The sequence below is a fragment of the Thamnophis elegans genome, chromosome 4 (assembly GCF_009769535.1).
Source record: "Thamnophis elegans isolate rThaEle1 chromosome 4, rThaEle1.pri, whole genome shotgun sequence".
Lineage (NCBI taxonomy): Eukaryota > Metazoa > Chordata > Lepidosauria > Squamata > Colubridae > Thamnophis > Thamnophis elegans.
In genome coordinates, this window is record NC_045544.1 from 102,681,521 (window position 1) to 102,698,003 (window position 16,483).

Consider the following 16,483-nt stretch of genomic DNA (forward strand, 5'->3'; position numbering starts at 1 on the left):
TCTGCAGAGTATCCAACAACAGTAAGCTACAATTCTTTTAACTGTGAATACATTTGAGACAAGAACATCATACATATTGAATCCTCAGGGGAGGCTTATCAAAGGAAATTCTATATTGTAAAGGGATTCTTCAATACGATATGTTTATTCATAGACCTAGTGAATTATTCTACATGGCATTTCAGGCTTAGAGCTTAAACACACCAGGTCTTTTGTGAACAAAATGCCTTATAAATGATTGCTCTTTTGAAGTGTGTCAAAGTGTATGTGTATGCATGTAAAATCATTTTCTTGCCTAGAGTCTTGCCTAGGAGATCATCCCTTCAAGTGGTCCCTCATGATGAGCTACTAAATCACAGACTGTCCACTTGAAAATGATGCCACTAACTGGAAATTACTGTGTTTTAAGACTGACCACTCCTGCTTTTGTTATGGTCCTTCAAACACTCTGCCACCTATAAATCAGTCCCTCACTTTATTTCAAAAGGGATGGATAATGAGACCAGAATAGACTAATTAACATTCTCCTACACACAAAATTAAAATATCAGAAACTTTTTTCAACATTGGAAGAAATCCACACTCTTATTTTGCTATGTACATTTTAACTTGCCATTCTCTGATATGTACTTATAGCAAATAAAAAGAAAAATGGCACAACACCCATATTCCAATGGTTACTAGTTACCACCATTGGAATCGATCCTAAAGGCTGAAGTCCTCATGGAACATGACATTTGTTTGTGGCTATATACATGGACCAATCAATAGGCTAATGAGAAACAGAAGGTATGCCAAATAAGATCAGACCTGCAGTCTGTCAGATTAAATGCCCTTTACTTAACTGTGGTGAGCATCTGATGCTTAAGGAAATATGGAAAGATCCTAAATAATATGATATAAATTTTAAGAGACACTATTCTATCTTTCAATGCATTCTGAGGGGTAGACTGCACATTCCTTGTACATAGAAAACAAACATGGTAAAATAAACCTAGATAGCCTGATTGTTTAGTTGTAGTAAATATTCATATCTCCATAAAAGAAAACAAGGTGAATGTTCATAAAAGTGGTACAATTTTGGCTTACCATTTTATTTATGCTTACCGTATATACTCGAGTATAGGCCGAGTTTTTCAGCCCACTTTTTGGGCTGAAAAAAGCTGCCTCGGCTTATACTCGAGTCAGTGAAAAATTTGCCCAAATGGAGGAGAAAAAGGGGCGCCCCTTTTTCTCCTCCATTTCGGGACCCAGTGGAAGTTCTCTGCGCGAGGTGAAATGGCCGGCAGCAGCCTCACTCTCCTGCCGTGGCTTCCGTTTCAGTCGCGCAGAGAACTTCCACTCGCTTCCCGGGCTTGTGTTCTGATGAGGGGAAAGAGGGACTTTCCTTACGCCCGCATGAGAGCTGGACGTAAGGACTTTACCCCATTGATGAGGCGGGCGGCGCGGATTGTAGCAAGGACGGCCGCCGATCGCAGCCTGGCTGCGCTGGCGGGGGCGGGGGGGGGGGGGGGTGGGATGAGACTCCCCACTCGCCAAGATGGTAGGACTCCAAGTCCCATCCCCTCCACCCGTCCCCACCAGCGCAGCCCCTGCCGCATCAGCCGGAATCTAATTTCCCCCTCATCAGAGCTCGGCGCGGATTGTAGCAAGACGGCCGCCAATCGCAGCCCGATTGCGCCAGGGGGTTCCGCTGGTTGAAAGAAAGTCCTTCTTTGCACCAAGCGCTTTTCCCTCCCAACTATTATAACTAATTATATTAATAGATCAGTGTTTCTCCACCTTGAAGACTTGAAAATATGTGGACTTCAACTCCCAGAATTCTGGGAGTTGAAGTCCACACACTTTCAAGTCTCCAAGGTGGAGAAAACACTGAGATAGATGATCCACTGTGTTTATTTTTGGAAAAAAGCGCCTCCTGCTCTGGACTGCCGGGAACGCGATCGCGTCTCTCTCGCTCTCTCTCCCCCCACCCCCGGCTGTTCCCCCCGGGAATGTTCTGGCGGGCTAGGCGGAGGGTGCGTGTGCGTGCATGTGTGTCAAGGGTGGGGAGGCTAAGAGGGCGAGGTGAGATCCTGGCGGGGACCGCATTTCACCCGCCGAGCTTCCTTTTCCCCCGTCTTTTCCTCCGCTCGCCGACTTCCTTTCTCCCGTGGCTGACAGGTGGGTGGGTTTCCCTCCTCCTCCTCCCTGCTGGACGTGGATCTGCGGCGTGGGTGGCCGTCCTTGTTGCCCGCCGGCGGCAGGTCGCGGCAAAGAGAGGGAGAGGGAGAGAGAGAGAAATGCCGCCGCTCCCGGCTCGCCTCTTTTTCCCGGGATCGCCGTGATGCTTTGAGTTTTCCTTCTGCGGAGGTGGGTGGAAAGAAGAAGAAGTGGGGCCTTCCCCGCTTCTTCTCGGACTACCTAAGCTTGGGTGCGCTGTCCCCATCTGGGCAAGTAGTGCTGACTCATCAGTGTCTGGGAACGGGTGGGACTGAGGAGCGGCTGGGGGTGGGGGGTGTTTCACAGAGCGGCTGGGGTGGGGGGTGTTTTACAAAGGGATGAGGTGGACTGAATTACCCCCTTGATCTGCTGGCTGCAGCCTTCTGTGTGCAGAGTCCAGACACTGCTGACTCATCAACATGAGGTCACCCCTATATGCTCTGCACACAACCGACACACACACACAAAAAGGAATGGGGCTAACTAGGTTAGGGAGGAAAGGAAAAGGGGGACCCAAACAGATAATCTGCTGATTCATATTTTGGGGGTGTCAGACTTGACCTCGGATCCCCTTTCTTTAGCTGTCTGTCTATAAGCCCTTGTGACAGTTGCTGAACACAAACAAAGACAAAAAAAAAAAAAAATTGCTGAAAAAAAAAGAAGCAAGAAAACCCTTAGCATTACTGTAGCACTGTGTGTATTTATAGGTAGGGAAGAGTGTGAACATGGTAAAATGGTTTATGGGGTCATTGGGAATCCTTTGGGGAATGAATGGGAGAGCTGCTGGATGTCCTTATACTCTGTGCACACCGATGCTGACACTCTTGTTTTGGATGGTAAAATTGTAGGTCCTGAAAACCTTAGCTTTATGGGAACACTCCTTCTGTTGCAGTGCATGTTGTCTCTTAGACCAGTGTTTTCAAACCACTGTGCCGTGGCACACTAGTGTGCCGTGACATAGTGAATAGAGAGAGAGAGGATGTGTATAATTAAGGTGACCAGACGTCCCTAGCAAGGCCGTGGGCTGGCAGTAACCGCCGCGGCTAGCTCCCTCCCCCCCCCGGTCAAAGGTGTCCCTCTTTACCTCGAAATCTGGTCACCTTAATCATGAGGTGAGTGAAGTATTTCATTGAATACACCGGTATTGTGTGATAATAATTTGTTATCCAGAGCAAATTTTTACAATGGCTACTGTATATTTAATGGGCACAGGCAGGCTGTATATGTTATTCAATGGGCAATGGCAGGCTGTAATTAATGGACACAGGGCAGGTTGTATATTCAATGGGCACAGGCAGGACACTGGTAGAATGTATATTATGAGCCTATGAGTTTTGAAGGATTTTAACTCTTGTGTTTTAGCTTGGTTGCTGAATGAGCTAAGGTTTTTGTACTTTTAAAGTTATTGTTGATACCATATTGTTTTTATGACCCTCTTTTCCACTTACAGAGCTAGTTTACTGTTTTTCTTTGAAATAAATATTCAAAACATTATTGGTATCTATTTTTATTTTTGAAATTTACCGGTAGCTGCTGCATTTCCCACCCTAGGCTTATACTTGAGTCAATAACTTTTCCAGTTTTTTGTGGTAAAATTAGGTGCCTCGGCTTATATTCGGATCGACCTATACTCGAGTATATACGGTACAGGTTAAATTGATCCTAAGTTTAGATATCCCTGAAACAGTGACAGAAAGTAGGGGACAGGAATAGAGGGCACACAGCCCACTAGAACCCAATTAGTCTAAATCAATGGTAATTTAGTACACTCTTCCATGCCACCCACAGCAGCAGGCATTTATTTTAAAACTGTGCTCTTTTTCAACCCATAGTTGAAAAAGCTGCCTTTGTACTCCCCAAATGACACCTTTGCCAAAATCTACAGAGTTTCTAGTTTAAAAGTCATAAGCAACTTGCCCTGATAATTTATTTCCATTATAATGCAAATGAAGAGACTATAATTGGCCAGACTGCCATCCTTAGTTTAATATAATAATAGAAACAACCTTTGCTGAATTTAGAGATTATTCACTCAGGTCAATATGTGCCAGTTACTGCGGTCCTTTATTTTAAGTTTGTGCTTAACTTTCTTTCTGCCATGATTACATCTCATTTTGAAGTAATTTATCCCTACTGAAAGTAAGAAGTGAAGCGAAATATAAACTGGAATGGGCCCTGAGCTGAGCTTGAAGGGACAGGGGAATCTTTCAGAATCATGAACTTCATAACTAGGATAATCAAGTTTTCATCAGTCATAACTCATGAGATTGGAGATTGCTGGTGCATTACTCTCGAAATCAAATCTGATTAACATCTAATTGCAGCACTGTGCCTAGGTATTAATTAGGTGTATTTTTCTAAGAGTCATAAATAGTTATTAAAGAAAAAAAAAGAAAAAAGCAGGAATAATTTTAAAATTAGCATAAGCAAGTGGCACACTTGAATAATAAGCAATGGCAATAATGAATGGACCTTATAAAAAAACAAGAAATAGCCAGCTAATTAACATGTTAATTCCAATACATATCTCCATTCAAGCAACACATATGAGCCTGCAGTTGAAGGTAATGACTGGTCCCCTGGAACTAGCTGTGTGGTATAACTTCCATTTTTGGAAACAGATGGTGTATGTGGCATGGATGTCTCCCTACTCCCTTAATTATATGTAGTATTGTCCAGGACATTGCAGGAAATATTAAATTTGAAATGGTATGCAACAGCCAGCTGCTAAGTTAAACCAAGGTAAGAGAAAGGTAGGAGGTTGAGCTGCATCTCAGCCACTGAGCTCTCAGCTACTGCTTGCAGATGTCTTTTAATAATCATAGTCCAGTTAGTTTTGGCTACTACTACTTGGAAAAGCAGATTTATTTATTTTTTTGCAGTGTCCATATTTTAAACCAGAACTACTTTTGGGGCCAATTCCACCAGTCTCAAAATACTGAACAGGCTACACTGTGCTACCACAGTGGTTAGAGTGCAGTATTGCAGGATACTTTTGCTGACTGCTCGCTGCCTGCAATTTGGCAGTTCAAATCTCACAGGCTCAAGGTTGACTCAGTCTTCCATCCTTTCGAGGTTGGTAAAATGAAAACCCAGATTGATGGGGGCAATATGCGTAAACCACTTAGAGATGGCTGTAAAGCACTGTAAAGTGGTATATCAGTAAGTGCTATTGCTATTGCTACCTCCTTCTAAAGGCTCATCAAGGCTATTGACTTTCTGAAGTTACCAATAAATACATGTGTATTCATTGAAGATGTTTCTGCTGAAATTATCAGCAAAGTTAAGAGTATCCTGTCTGCAGCAACCTGTGAAACAATTAGCACAGCCTTGTATCAGAATAGCAGTGCATGGTTTCTAATGGGACCTCCATTTTATTCATTTTATTCCCGCGGAAGGAATCTTTCAGGTATTCTAACTATCCTAAGTTATAAGCCACAAATCCATATATTGATTGGAGCAGCATATAACTCAATAAAAGAAGTAAAGCAATTCAAGCAATTTCACCTTACAGTTTTTCAACCTGAAGATGGCACTTAATGTGAGTGAACATTCCTCACTGTGACCATTTGGGGCGGGGCGGGGGGGGGGAGAGATCTATTAAATAGAAAGCTCTGCTTTAAATAGGATGATTTTCAAACCATCTCAGATTTGTCAATTTTTACACTTGGGAGATTACATTAATGAAGGAACTTTCCATCATGGGAACACACACACCCAACTAATTTTTTAGATAGCATTAGAACTATGTGAACAGGAGAGTGAAATAGCATTAAGTGACTCAATGCAATTACAATCTTTTCATTGTTTCAATGGAATTTAAATCAAGCTTTTTAAAAATACATTTAAAAGACTACATTATATTAAACAGCAAGCAATTCTGAGATTGGCAATTACAAAAATCAGAGTGCTAATTATATTATTGGTAACAAAAAAAAGCTTTTCTGCCTACCCATTTCACTTAGTAAATATACCATAAATTTTAAATGTCCCTTGAAACAAACCCTAAACCTGATTATAAAAAAGCACAGCATTGTTAAAATCCTATCCTCTTACACCCCAATCAGTATCAGCATTCATAAAGTGCAATGATATTAATAAAATAAATATTTTATTTTCATCATCTTTTGGCATTCTAGATCTTGTTTTCCAAAGTTCTTTTCCATATGTTCTTTTATTTTTGAACAAAATATAGAAAATGTAAAAATCATTTTCTAAGCTGCTGACCTTCAGTTTCTACAATTCCCAGCCATACTGGCCAAGACAATGGTGCTAAGTTGGGGAAAGCAGATATAAGCACACAAATTGAATGTGCTGTATTGAATTCTTTAATATCTATCATTTTTATTGTTTTAAAGCTTGTTGCTTTTCCCATATGACACACATAACTCTTTTCAGAGGTTTTCGTGAGGCCCATTGCAAAATTCGCATTATCAAACTGCACAGCCATTGTTTTAGACTCAAAACCGTATATTTGGCAGGAATAGCCAACACTCCGGAAGACAGGCTTAAGATACAGAAGGATCTTGACAAACTTGAACATTGGGCGCTATCTAATAAAATGAAATTCAATGGTGAAAAGAGTAAGGTTCTACATTTAGGCAAGAAAAACAAAATGCACAGGTACAGGCTAGGTGGTACCTTGCTCAATAGTAGTAACTGTGAGAGGGATCTTGGAATCCTAGTGGACAACCATTTAAATATGAGCCAGCAGCGTGCAGCAGCTGCCAAAAAAGCCAACACAGTTCTAAACAGTGGGATAGAATCAAGATCACGTGAAGTGTTAATACCACTTTATAATGCCTTGGTAAGGCCACACTTGGAATACTGCATTCAGTTTTGGTCGTCATAATGTAAAAAAAGATGTGGAGACTCTAGAAAGAGTGCAGAGAAGAGCAACAAAGATGATTAGGGGACTGGAAGTTAAAACATATGAAGAACTGTTGCAGGAACTGGATATGTCTAATTTAATGAAAAGAAGGACTAGGGGTGACATGATAGCAGTGTTCCAATATCTCAGGGGTTGCCACAAAGAGAGGGAGTCAAACTATTCTCTGAGGCACCTGAGGGTAGAACAAGAAGCAATGTGTGGAAACTAATCAAGTCGAGAAGCAACTTAGAACTGAGGAGAAATTTCCTGAGAGTTAGAACAATTAATCAGTGGAATAGCTTGCCTCCAGAAGTTGTGAACGCTCCAATACTGGAAGTCTTTAAGATGATGTTGGATAGCCATTTGTTGAAATTGTATAGGGTTTCCTGCCTAGGCAGGGGTTGGACTAGAAGACCTCCAAGGTCCCTTCTGACTCTGTTATTGTATTATATTGCATTGTATTGCATTGCATTGCATTGCATTATATTGTATTGTATTGTAGTTGGTCTTTCTTTGTTTATTTATTTCTCCCAGATCTAAGCAATTAGACATTGGAAAATAGCACACAGAATGCTGTAAAAGAACTAGTCCAGGGAGAGCAAATATAGCAGTACTTGGCAACTGTACATTCCCGACACTATTCTGTACAAGAGTTATCCCCAGATGAACATAGAGACTTATACAGATGTGCACAAAATGTTTGCAATTTAAACCTCACTTTCAGCTGAACTGATGCCTTTCTTGGAGAAAGGGAGGACTTTCTCCAATTCCTTTCTATTATACTTATAGACATATACACTATAATCCATGTGAGAATTGAACAGAAATGAAGCCAGCAGTCTTACTGGAATGGACCCAAATTATTTTAAAAAATGAAATTTATTCTGGCAGAAGTGAGCACAGCAGTTCAGTTTACAAATCCAGATTAATAAATTATTTTTGTGCTAATTTAAGAATTATCTAATTGCACAGTCCCAGAAATGTTTTTTAGTATACAGTATACACCCTATCCAGAAAAGTTTGAACATCAAACCATCACATCCAGGAACCACCTATGCTACGTATCACACCACTCCTCTTATCAGATTCTGGTTGATTCCTGTATTATTTATCTTCTGTTTCCTGAGAGCAATATACATAGATACAGATACAAATGTAAGCATCACAGCAGATGGCAGCATTTAATTGACCTCAGCTGATTTTGAGAAAAGATAAGAAGGTTTGAATCTAGTTAGTGATTGCTGAAGTGACCATTAGGAATTTCTAGGGCTGCAGGCTAACCTGGAGTGAAAAAATTCCAGAAAAAGGCAAGCATAAATTATTTCTAGAATGTTGCCACAAAACTGTACGGATGTGCCAATATAAATGTCAGTAATTTAATCTCAGTCAAAGTAATCTTCATTTTATAGATATTCAAACACACATGGCAACCATTTCTAAACACTTTAAGGGTATTATGTGGGGCAAAGCATAATGATGAGGATCTATTTTTAGCCTTAAACATAGTTATGCAAGGATTATGTAGTTCAGGAATAATGAACAACTCTGAGATTTCTTAATACACCTCAGTTCAGAAGTAATGCCCACAGGCCTCAGAATGCCCTATACTTTATGGCCCACATTTGCATATGCAAGATGGGAGCTATACAAACTGAATGAATATGAATGAATAAGTGAGTGAATCTCAAGTGAACATCAATACTGATCATCCAAGAATTATCTTCATAAGAAAAAAAGTTCATTCTGAAATGCAGATATCAATCAAAATTCTAATGAAGTTACAAGTCACAGCCCCGAGGTATCATGTGGACTGCAACTACAAAATAGCATAAACTATGCAGTCTATTAAGGTTGCATTCTATTTATTTACTTGTTTGTTTGTATCTCACCTTTATTATTTTTACAAATAATTTACCCTGTGAGGTATGTTGGCATGATACAATTTTTTTAAGTAATTCAGGAAATCATAGAAGTTAAGCACATGCATGTGTATCCTACAATCAAATGTCTATATACATATATTAAGTAGAGTCATACCTATTGCGGTACTAGCCCTTAGACATTGTGATCTGTGTGATCACACATGCCTGAGGACTAAGAAAGTCCTTTGGAACATGTGGAAACTCAAATTTAGACCCTGTTTTGCAACTCATTAAAGTAGTCACATCTTTTTTCTCATCTACCTCAGTGGTCCCTGGAAACACTAGTTATGCCATATAAATAATTTTCTGCATTGGAAGGGAATTTCCAACCTTACATTCTATAATTCTATGGTTCTTACCATTTGAATACAAAACACTGTGGACATTTAAGGTCAATGTAGATCATCCAACTGTAATTTAGTATCATCATTTACATTATTTTAACAATGACAGCACTCTTAGTATCTGTATGAATGTTACTATCACACAGTGCAGAGGTGGTATTCAGCAGATTTTGATCATTTCTGGAAAATCAGTAGTGGAATTTTGAGTAGTTCAGAGAACTGGTAAATACCATCTCTGACTTGCCCTACCCATCATTCTCATTCTCTGCCTCCCAAGTCCCAACTAATCAGGAGGAAATGGAGATTTTACAGTATCCTTCCCCTGCCATGCCCACCAAGTCATGCGCACAGAACCGGTAGTAAAAAATTTTAAATTCCACCACTGACACACTGCCATCTTGCACATGGCAGCCACACTCTGAGATACAATTCTGGTTGTTAGAACAGGAACATGGGGAATATAAGATGGAAAGAGAGCACCTGACTGCAGAGGGCTTTAGTTTTCAATGATTTTTGAATGCACAATTAAGAAAAATATAAAGGGCAGCAGATAAAGTAGATAAAGTGCAGTAGAAGAAAGAATTTGAGGCTGAACTATTACAATAATGAATATATAATTTCTAAAATGTATGCAATTTTATTGCCTATTTGAAATGGAAAAAGAATAAATAAAAGATGCATGATAAAATGGGCTCAGAGCTTTGGACTTGAAATGAGAAAAACAAAAGTTTTTATTTATGAGTTTGATGATTAGACTGAGTAGCTTATAGAAAAAGGAAATTATGCTGTAATCATAGAGAAAGAGGGTAAGTTTTTAAAAATATCTATAAGGATATCTAGATCAGTGGTAATCAACCTGGTCCTTACCGCCCACTTGTGGGCGTTCCAGCTTTCATGGTGGGTGGTAGGTTTTGTCCAATACTGAAGCACTTTCCTTTTTTTAATTTAATTGACTTCCCTACTTTATAAATCACCATTACTGTAGAACCGGTGGGAGTTAGAAAATTTTACTACTAACAGAGATACAAAAGTGGGCAGTAGGTATAAAAAGGTTGACTATCCCTGATCTAGATGATCAGCAACCACTTTCTTTTAGAATTTTTCTTTTTTCTTTTCTGTTTCTATTCCTATGTTTTCTTCTTCACTTTCTTGTTAGTTTTCATTCTTTCATTCAAAACTTGCACTGATTTCAATTCTGTTGAAAAACTTCTTTAAATATTTTTTTAAAAGACATATAATTCTAAGATGCAGCCTAATATTCCAAACACTTGACAGTGCCTTAAAGCAACAGCAAAGCTGGCTGGGGAATTCTGGGAGTTGAAGTCCACCAGGCTTAAAGTTGCCAAAGTTGGAGACCTCTGCCTTAAAGAACAGTGTGTTTCAATTCCCCATTTTAGTGACAATTAATCTGGGAAGGCTCTTTACATAAATCGATGTAAATATTAATGCAAATGGTGAAGTCAGAATCAAACAGCAATTTTCTACCAGTTTGTTGTGACAAGGAGTATATGTCATCACTGTATTTGGATATGGGCACAACATCTAACAGAATATGAACGGAAAGGGGAGAAGGAAAAGAACGAAAAAGAGAAGGAAAAAGAAAAGGAGAAGAAACAACAGGAACAATGAACCACTACTGAGCTGCTGCAAAAAGACTGCACAAACTAACCATAAACAACAGTGACAGAGTAGCAACAACAGTGCAATATATATCTACAAGAAGTACTATTTGCCTGCAGGAAAGATCTAGTGGGACCACAAAATAGAGAAATAATAGATGAAATGAAGAAGCTAAAGTGTTTCTGGGACTTTAGAATTCAAACAGACAAGCACCTGCCACAGAACACCCCAGCCTTGACAATTATCAATAAGAAAGACAAAAAACTGTGAATTTGGATGTGCAGTACCTAGAACAGCAGAAGAGAGAAAAGAGCTGGAGAAAAATCAAAATATAAAGACCTGGAAATAGAATGATGGGCAAAAAGAACGCAAAGGTAGTACCCACAATAGATGGCTTGGGTGCAATTCCAAACTCTGGAAACAACCATGCACCTGACAAAATGGCCATGAATCAATTCTTAAGGCAGCTTATTTGGAACGCTTACATCCTGCAACATTACCTTTATATTATTAAAAAAGAACATCTGCCTTTGTCATTGCATTGGATTTTGATATAAATGCTAAACCTAACCTAAAACCAAGGTGGAGAACAACAAATCCAATCTAAATATCTGACTGTCTATGAATTATTAATAACACAAGGACGACAACATTGGCTATGCCAGGTCTTTAGGAAAGACTCAACGGTGGATAAAATGCCAATACAGTCTGACATCTGGGCTGACTGCGACAACTAATAAGGCATATTTCCAAGGAATAGCGTTCATGATTCAAGACAGTGGCCAAGAAATCTAGAAACATCTTAAGGATAATTCTTTGCTTTGCTGTTAGATTATTTTTTTTTAGCATTACCATTCTTTTTGTTTTGCTGTCATTATTACTAAGTGTATGGTAATGTTGCACAACTCTTTTGTTGACTTGGCTTTAAAAACTGCATCACATTAGTTTTATTTTGTTTTTAAAAACAAAATGCTTGTAAAATCTGTTCCTAAAAGGCAGCATTAAAATGATTTAAGAGGAGCGTTACTGTTCCTTAAGGTTGCTGAACAAATATAACGCAATGCCAATACTGACAGCATTACAATATCAAAATAAATGAGTAATAAGATAAGGTACTAACAGGGAAAGTTTGGGATATAAAAGAGCAGATCACACATAACTTAGCTAGATGGGATGAGGCGATTTAGAAATAATATCACTGAACATTTTCCGAGGTGACAGTGTATATTGCTAATAGATCAATAACTAATTTCTTGCCAGAGGAGTTATTTCTTCTTCAGTGAAGTAGCAAGGTTGCTGTTAAATCTGGCTCAAATTTAATGTATTAACAAAGCTGAGATTAATGTAAACTCTAAATGCTCAGTTGCCCTACTTAAGTTTATCTCAACTGATCATTTATTTATTATGCCATAAAAATCCAGACACTTTCCATGCTGATTGCTACTTGTTTGCTCTAAGGCAACTTGAAATTACCCTACTAGACCTTTCAGGGTGCCAACTGTTTTCTATTCAAAATTTATCACCTCATGGTAATGATAGGATCAGTCAGCTCTTGTCAGGATTAACAACATATCCAACCAAATAGGACCATTACAATTCCTCTGACAGATTCTTTTGCAAATTTGCTAATACTAATACATCTTTTCCTGACATTCATACCACTGAGCTACAATATAGTACTGTAGTTGAGACCAATGATGTGGACAGCTCTAACAATGGCTAGTTTGGATATTCAAATTTGTGCATTACTCCTAGCCCATGCATCCGCTTTGGAATGTACAAAATTCCAGTTCAACTCAAAATGAAATTGGTCTTAACTCTTTATGGGCCAGATATTCCAAAAACCACACTGTTCAGGACACAAGCTTCTCCACATTCCTTTTTAGACATAATAAGGAAAGTAGAAAAGTCTTTCAGACACATCACAGTCTTCTGGGGTTTTGTATGCTTTCAGGGAACTTGAGGTCTAGCATTTCTAACTATGGTACCTGAATTCCACAGGATACATTACACTTGCACAGAAATTTCAACCATACATTGCAAGTTTCCTGTTTTTTCTTCTATTCAATTGTGTCCAGTTCTCAAGAGACTAGACTCCTGTACTTCTCTTGGCAAGGTTTTTCAGAAGTGTTTTGCCACTTTTTCCTTCCTAGGCTAAGAGAACGTGACTAGCCCATAGCTACCGAAATGGCTTTGTATCTAAGATAGGATTAGAAATCATGGTCCCTGGTTTCTAGCCTGATGCTTTAACCAAGCTGGTTCACTCTACAATATTTAAGTTACCCGATATTGTTACTTGATTGCATTTGCCACCTAGGAGCTGCCTGTTTATAGACATAAACTTTATAGACAAGTATAATGAAGAAATGGGACTCATTTACACAAAACAATAGGTTAAAATATATTAATTATGCAAGAGAAACATATTTTATTATTTTATTATTGTTGTTGTTGTTGTTGTTGTTGTTATTATATTATTATTATTATTATTATTTATTATTATACATTGAATGAGTATATGTAAAAGTGATTTTCTTACTGCTGGAATGATTGTTTTATACTACATATTTTTCTTTGTCATATTTCTTTAACTTTTTTATTAATAAAAAGTTACACAAAATAATAATTAAAAAGTTACACCTATTGTTTCCATGTTAGATTTGGTGTCATATGGTACAATTGTGAGATTTTTAGTGTGCACTTAGCACACAAAACGATGAAAAGAGATTACATTGTTTCCAGCATGCCAAAACATAATTATACCATATTCACACTTTAATATATAGCTTCATATCTCATACATAATTGCAATAGGTCAAAGAGAATCCTATTTTATGAAAACAATTCATAACCAAATCTGCAGCCTTTTAAAATTATACTGGTCGGCTCATTCAAAATGCTTTAAACTCTTATAATTTGCTATTAAGCAACAGGGCTAGTTTCTTAATGCCAACATCTCTTCCAAAACTGAGACTGAATTATGGAAATCATTGAATTGCTTTGGAAAAATATTATTCAATGATAGAAGATCAATTTCAGAAAAGGACAATACTGTAATAGCCATTGCAAAAGCTAAAATCGAAGCTTTCAGACAAATAGTATTGCATTTTGCTGATGGTACTTACGATGTGCAGCTCTAAATAATCACCAAGCCCAGTCGAGCTATCCACACGGACCAAGATGGCTTCTTTTTGAACTGTGCTAAACCCTATGGCCAGTCTATCTGCTCGGGTGCTGGGCCGATCATTGGGAGCCAGGTATATGTAATCTGTCCACCACCTTTGCTAAATATGTATGTTTTCCCGCTGTAAGAAAGAAAACAAATTAATTAGTGGGTCCGCTCTAAAAAAGAAACAAGGTGCCATATATGTTAATGCATTTGGTTTTCTAATGCCTTTACAAGCCTTTTAAAATATAATTCTCACCCTCTCAGAACCCCCTCTCCAATTTTTGCCTGCTTTTCTATAAATATTTCTTTATATACAGACTGAAATCCTATATTCATTGACCTGGGAATATTCTGTGTAGAACTGAGAGGCAATATGCTATTTTTAAAGGACTTTGATATTAGTCCTATTTAGGCAATATGTGATGTAAGAGGGCATGTACAACTATTGTCCCCCAAGACTCACAAACCTCTATTTGTGTATAGATGTCTAGGTCTATAAATGTCTAGAATCCATATGCCGTCTGTAAGAGCATTTGATTGAATTTATTCACCGGCCTCCGTACAATGTGAACTCTACCCCAAAACAAGAAAATGCATTAAGGATTTTCAAGAGCATGTGTGTATAATCCACTTCCAAAGCTGAACACACAATGCTGGAATTAGAACTTGTTCAGATATTCCAGTTGCTATCACACTAGTAATCCATGGTATGCTGTCTGAATTACTGCTCGTAATTTATCACTCCCCACAGTCTTACTAGTGGGTACTTGTTTTTTTCAATTTTTTACTTTATTGCAGTCTGTTCAATTGGCACTAATATTCCTTAAATTTCGAAGCTCTGAGATTATTTGGGTTTTTTCTGATCATTTTTCATGTTCAGATTTTTGAAATCAGTATCCAGATGTATGATGGGTTGGGGAGTAATTCTACTTACTGTATAACCTTGTATTATCAGAATCAAAGAACTAGTTCCCATATGCATACATATTAAATGAGATCTTATCACTGGGAAATGATGTGAATTTACCCAAAGATTTTAAATTAAAAGAACAGCTTTGGTCAGTATAGATGCCAAATAGCTTTAAAAATTGTTTTATTGTCTCTAACAATATTGCATATCTAGTTTGCCTTTGTATTTCCTACTGAATTTTTAAAACTCACAGAAAAATTCATAGAAACATATGCTCACAATGTCTTCATGTTTACCATATTGTACAGAGGTTTTCTGTGCATTATGTTTAATAATGCAAATTACTCAAGAAGCAATTTTAATACAGTTCTTTTAAATTGTCTGTAAATGTCCTTGATAAAAAAATGTAAAAATGCAAATCCCTCCACATAAGTTGTTTTCATAGAAAACTGTATTGCTATTTGTACACTATTTTCAGGAGGACAATCTTTTTAGTCCACTTTTTGATCCACTTTAGTCCACCGCAAATTTTTTATCAAACCTCCCCCCCCCAAACAAAAAAAACACAAAAAGATTTTACTTGACAATAACATTTGTCTTCCTCTGAAGTTAGTGGAGTACAATATCTAATTTTGCTGTCAGTGAAATTTGAGGGGACATTGTTTTATATTCCTATACAAATATATATCACTACTCCTGGAAACACCAAACCTGAAGTAGTCAGCAGCAGCCTGAAGATGACGAATGTGACTTCGTCGAAACGTCGCCAAGACATCTCCAATTCTACGCGGGAGAAAACCGAACAACTAGAGACCTACATACTAACACCCGCGAAAACCTCAGAAAACATATATATATATATATATTATTATATATAATATATTATATTATATATATTTATATATATATATGTTTTTTTTTGTGCTGATAATAAATAAATATGTATGTGTATATATATATATATACCATACATACATACATACATACATACATACATATATATATATATATATTATATATATATATATATAAAGTTGAATAACTGTATGAATAACTATATATATAAAAGTATGAATAACTCACATTCAAGTCCTTTGCAATTTTTAAAAATAGTGCAGTTGAAGGAAACAAGATCACATTGCTGTCAGGTAATTTCTAATTCCATTCAATATATCCAATCATATATTCATTCATACATTGTAAATTTATCTATATGTTTAAAGCAGGTTTAAAATGACCATTAATTAGGGTCACTTTAGTTGTATTCAAACATACAAACCTTACTCCCTGCTTATACCCAAATAGACCCTTAAAAAAATAGTCTCTGAAGGACCCAAAAAAGTCTCTTTTTTTGCCTGAGCAAGTAAAAATCAGAACATAGTTTGAACTAAGTATAAAGAAATGAAAATCCAGAGGGGTTCTCCCAGAATAATGTAAATGTTTATA

At 37.6% G+C, this 16,483-nt stretch overlaps 1 protein-coding gene across 1 annotated transcript in view; it reads right to left on the reverse strand.

Annotated features, from left to right (window-relative positions):
- LOC116507755 (neurexin-1-like) overlaps positions 1-16,483 on the reverse strand; it is a 305,988-nt gene that overhangs the window by 63,921 nt on the left and 225,584 nt on the right. The window contains exon 7 of the mRNA XM_032216082.1: positions 14,084-14,263. Within this exon, the coding sequence (XP_032071973.1) occupies positions 14,202-14,263 (62 nt within the window). The 3' untranslated portion in view covers positions 14,084-14,201. The remainder of the gene's footprint in view (positions 1-14,083; positions 14,264-16,483) is intronic.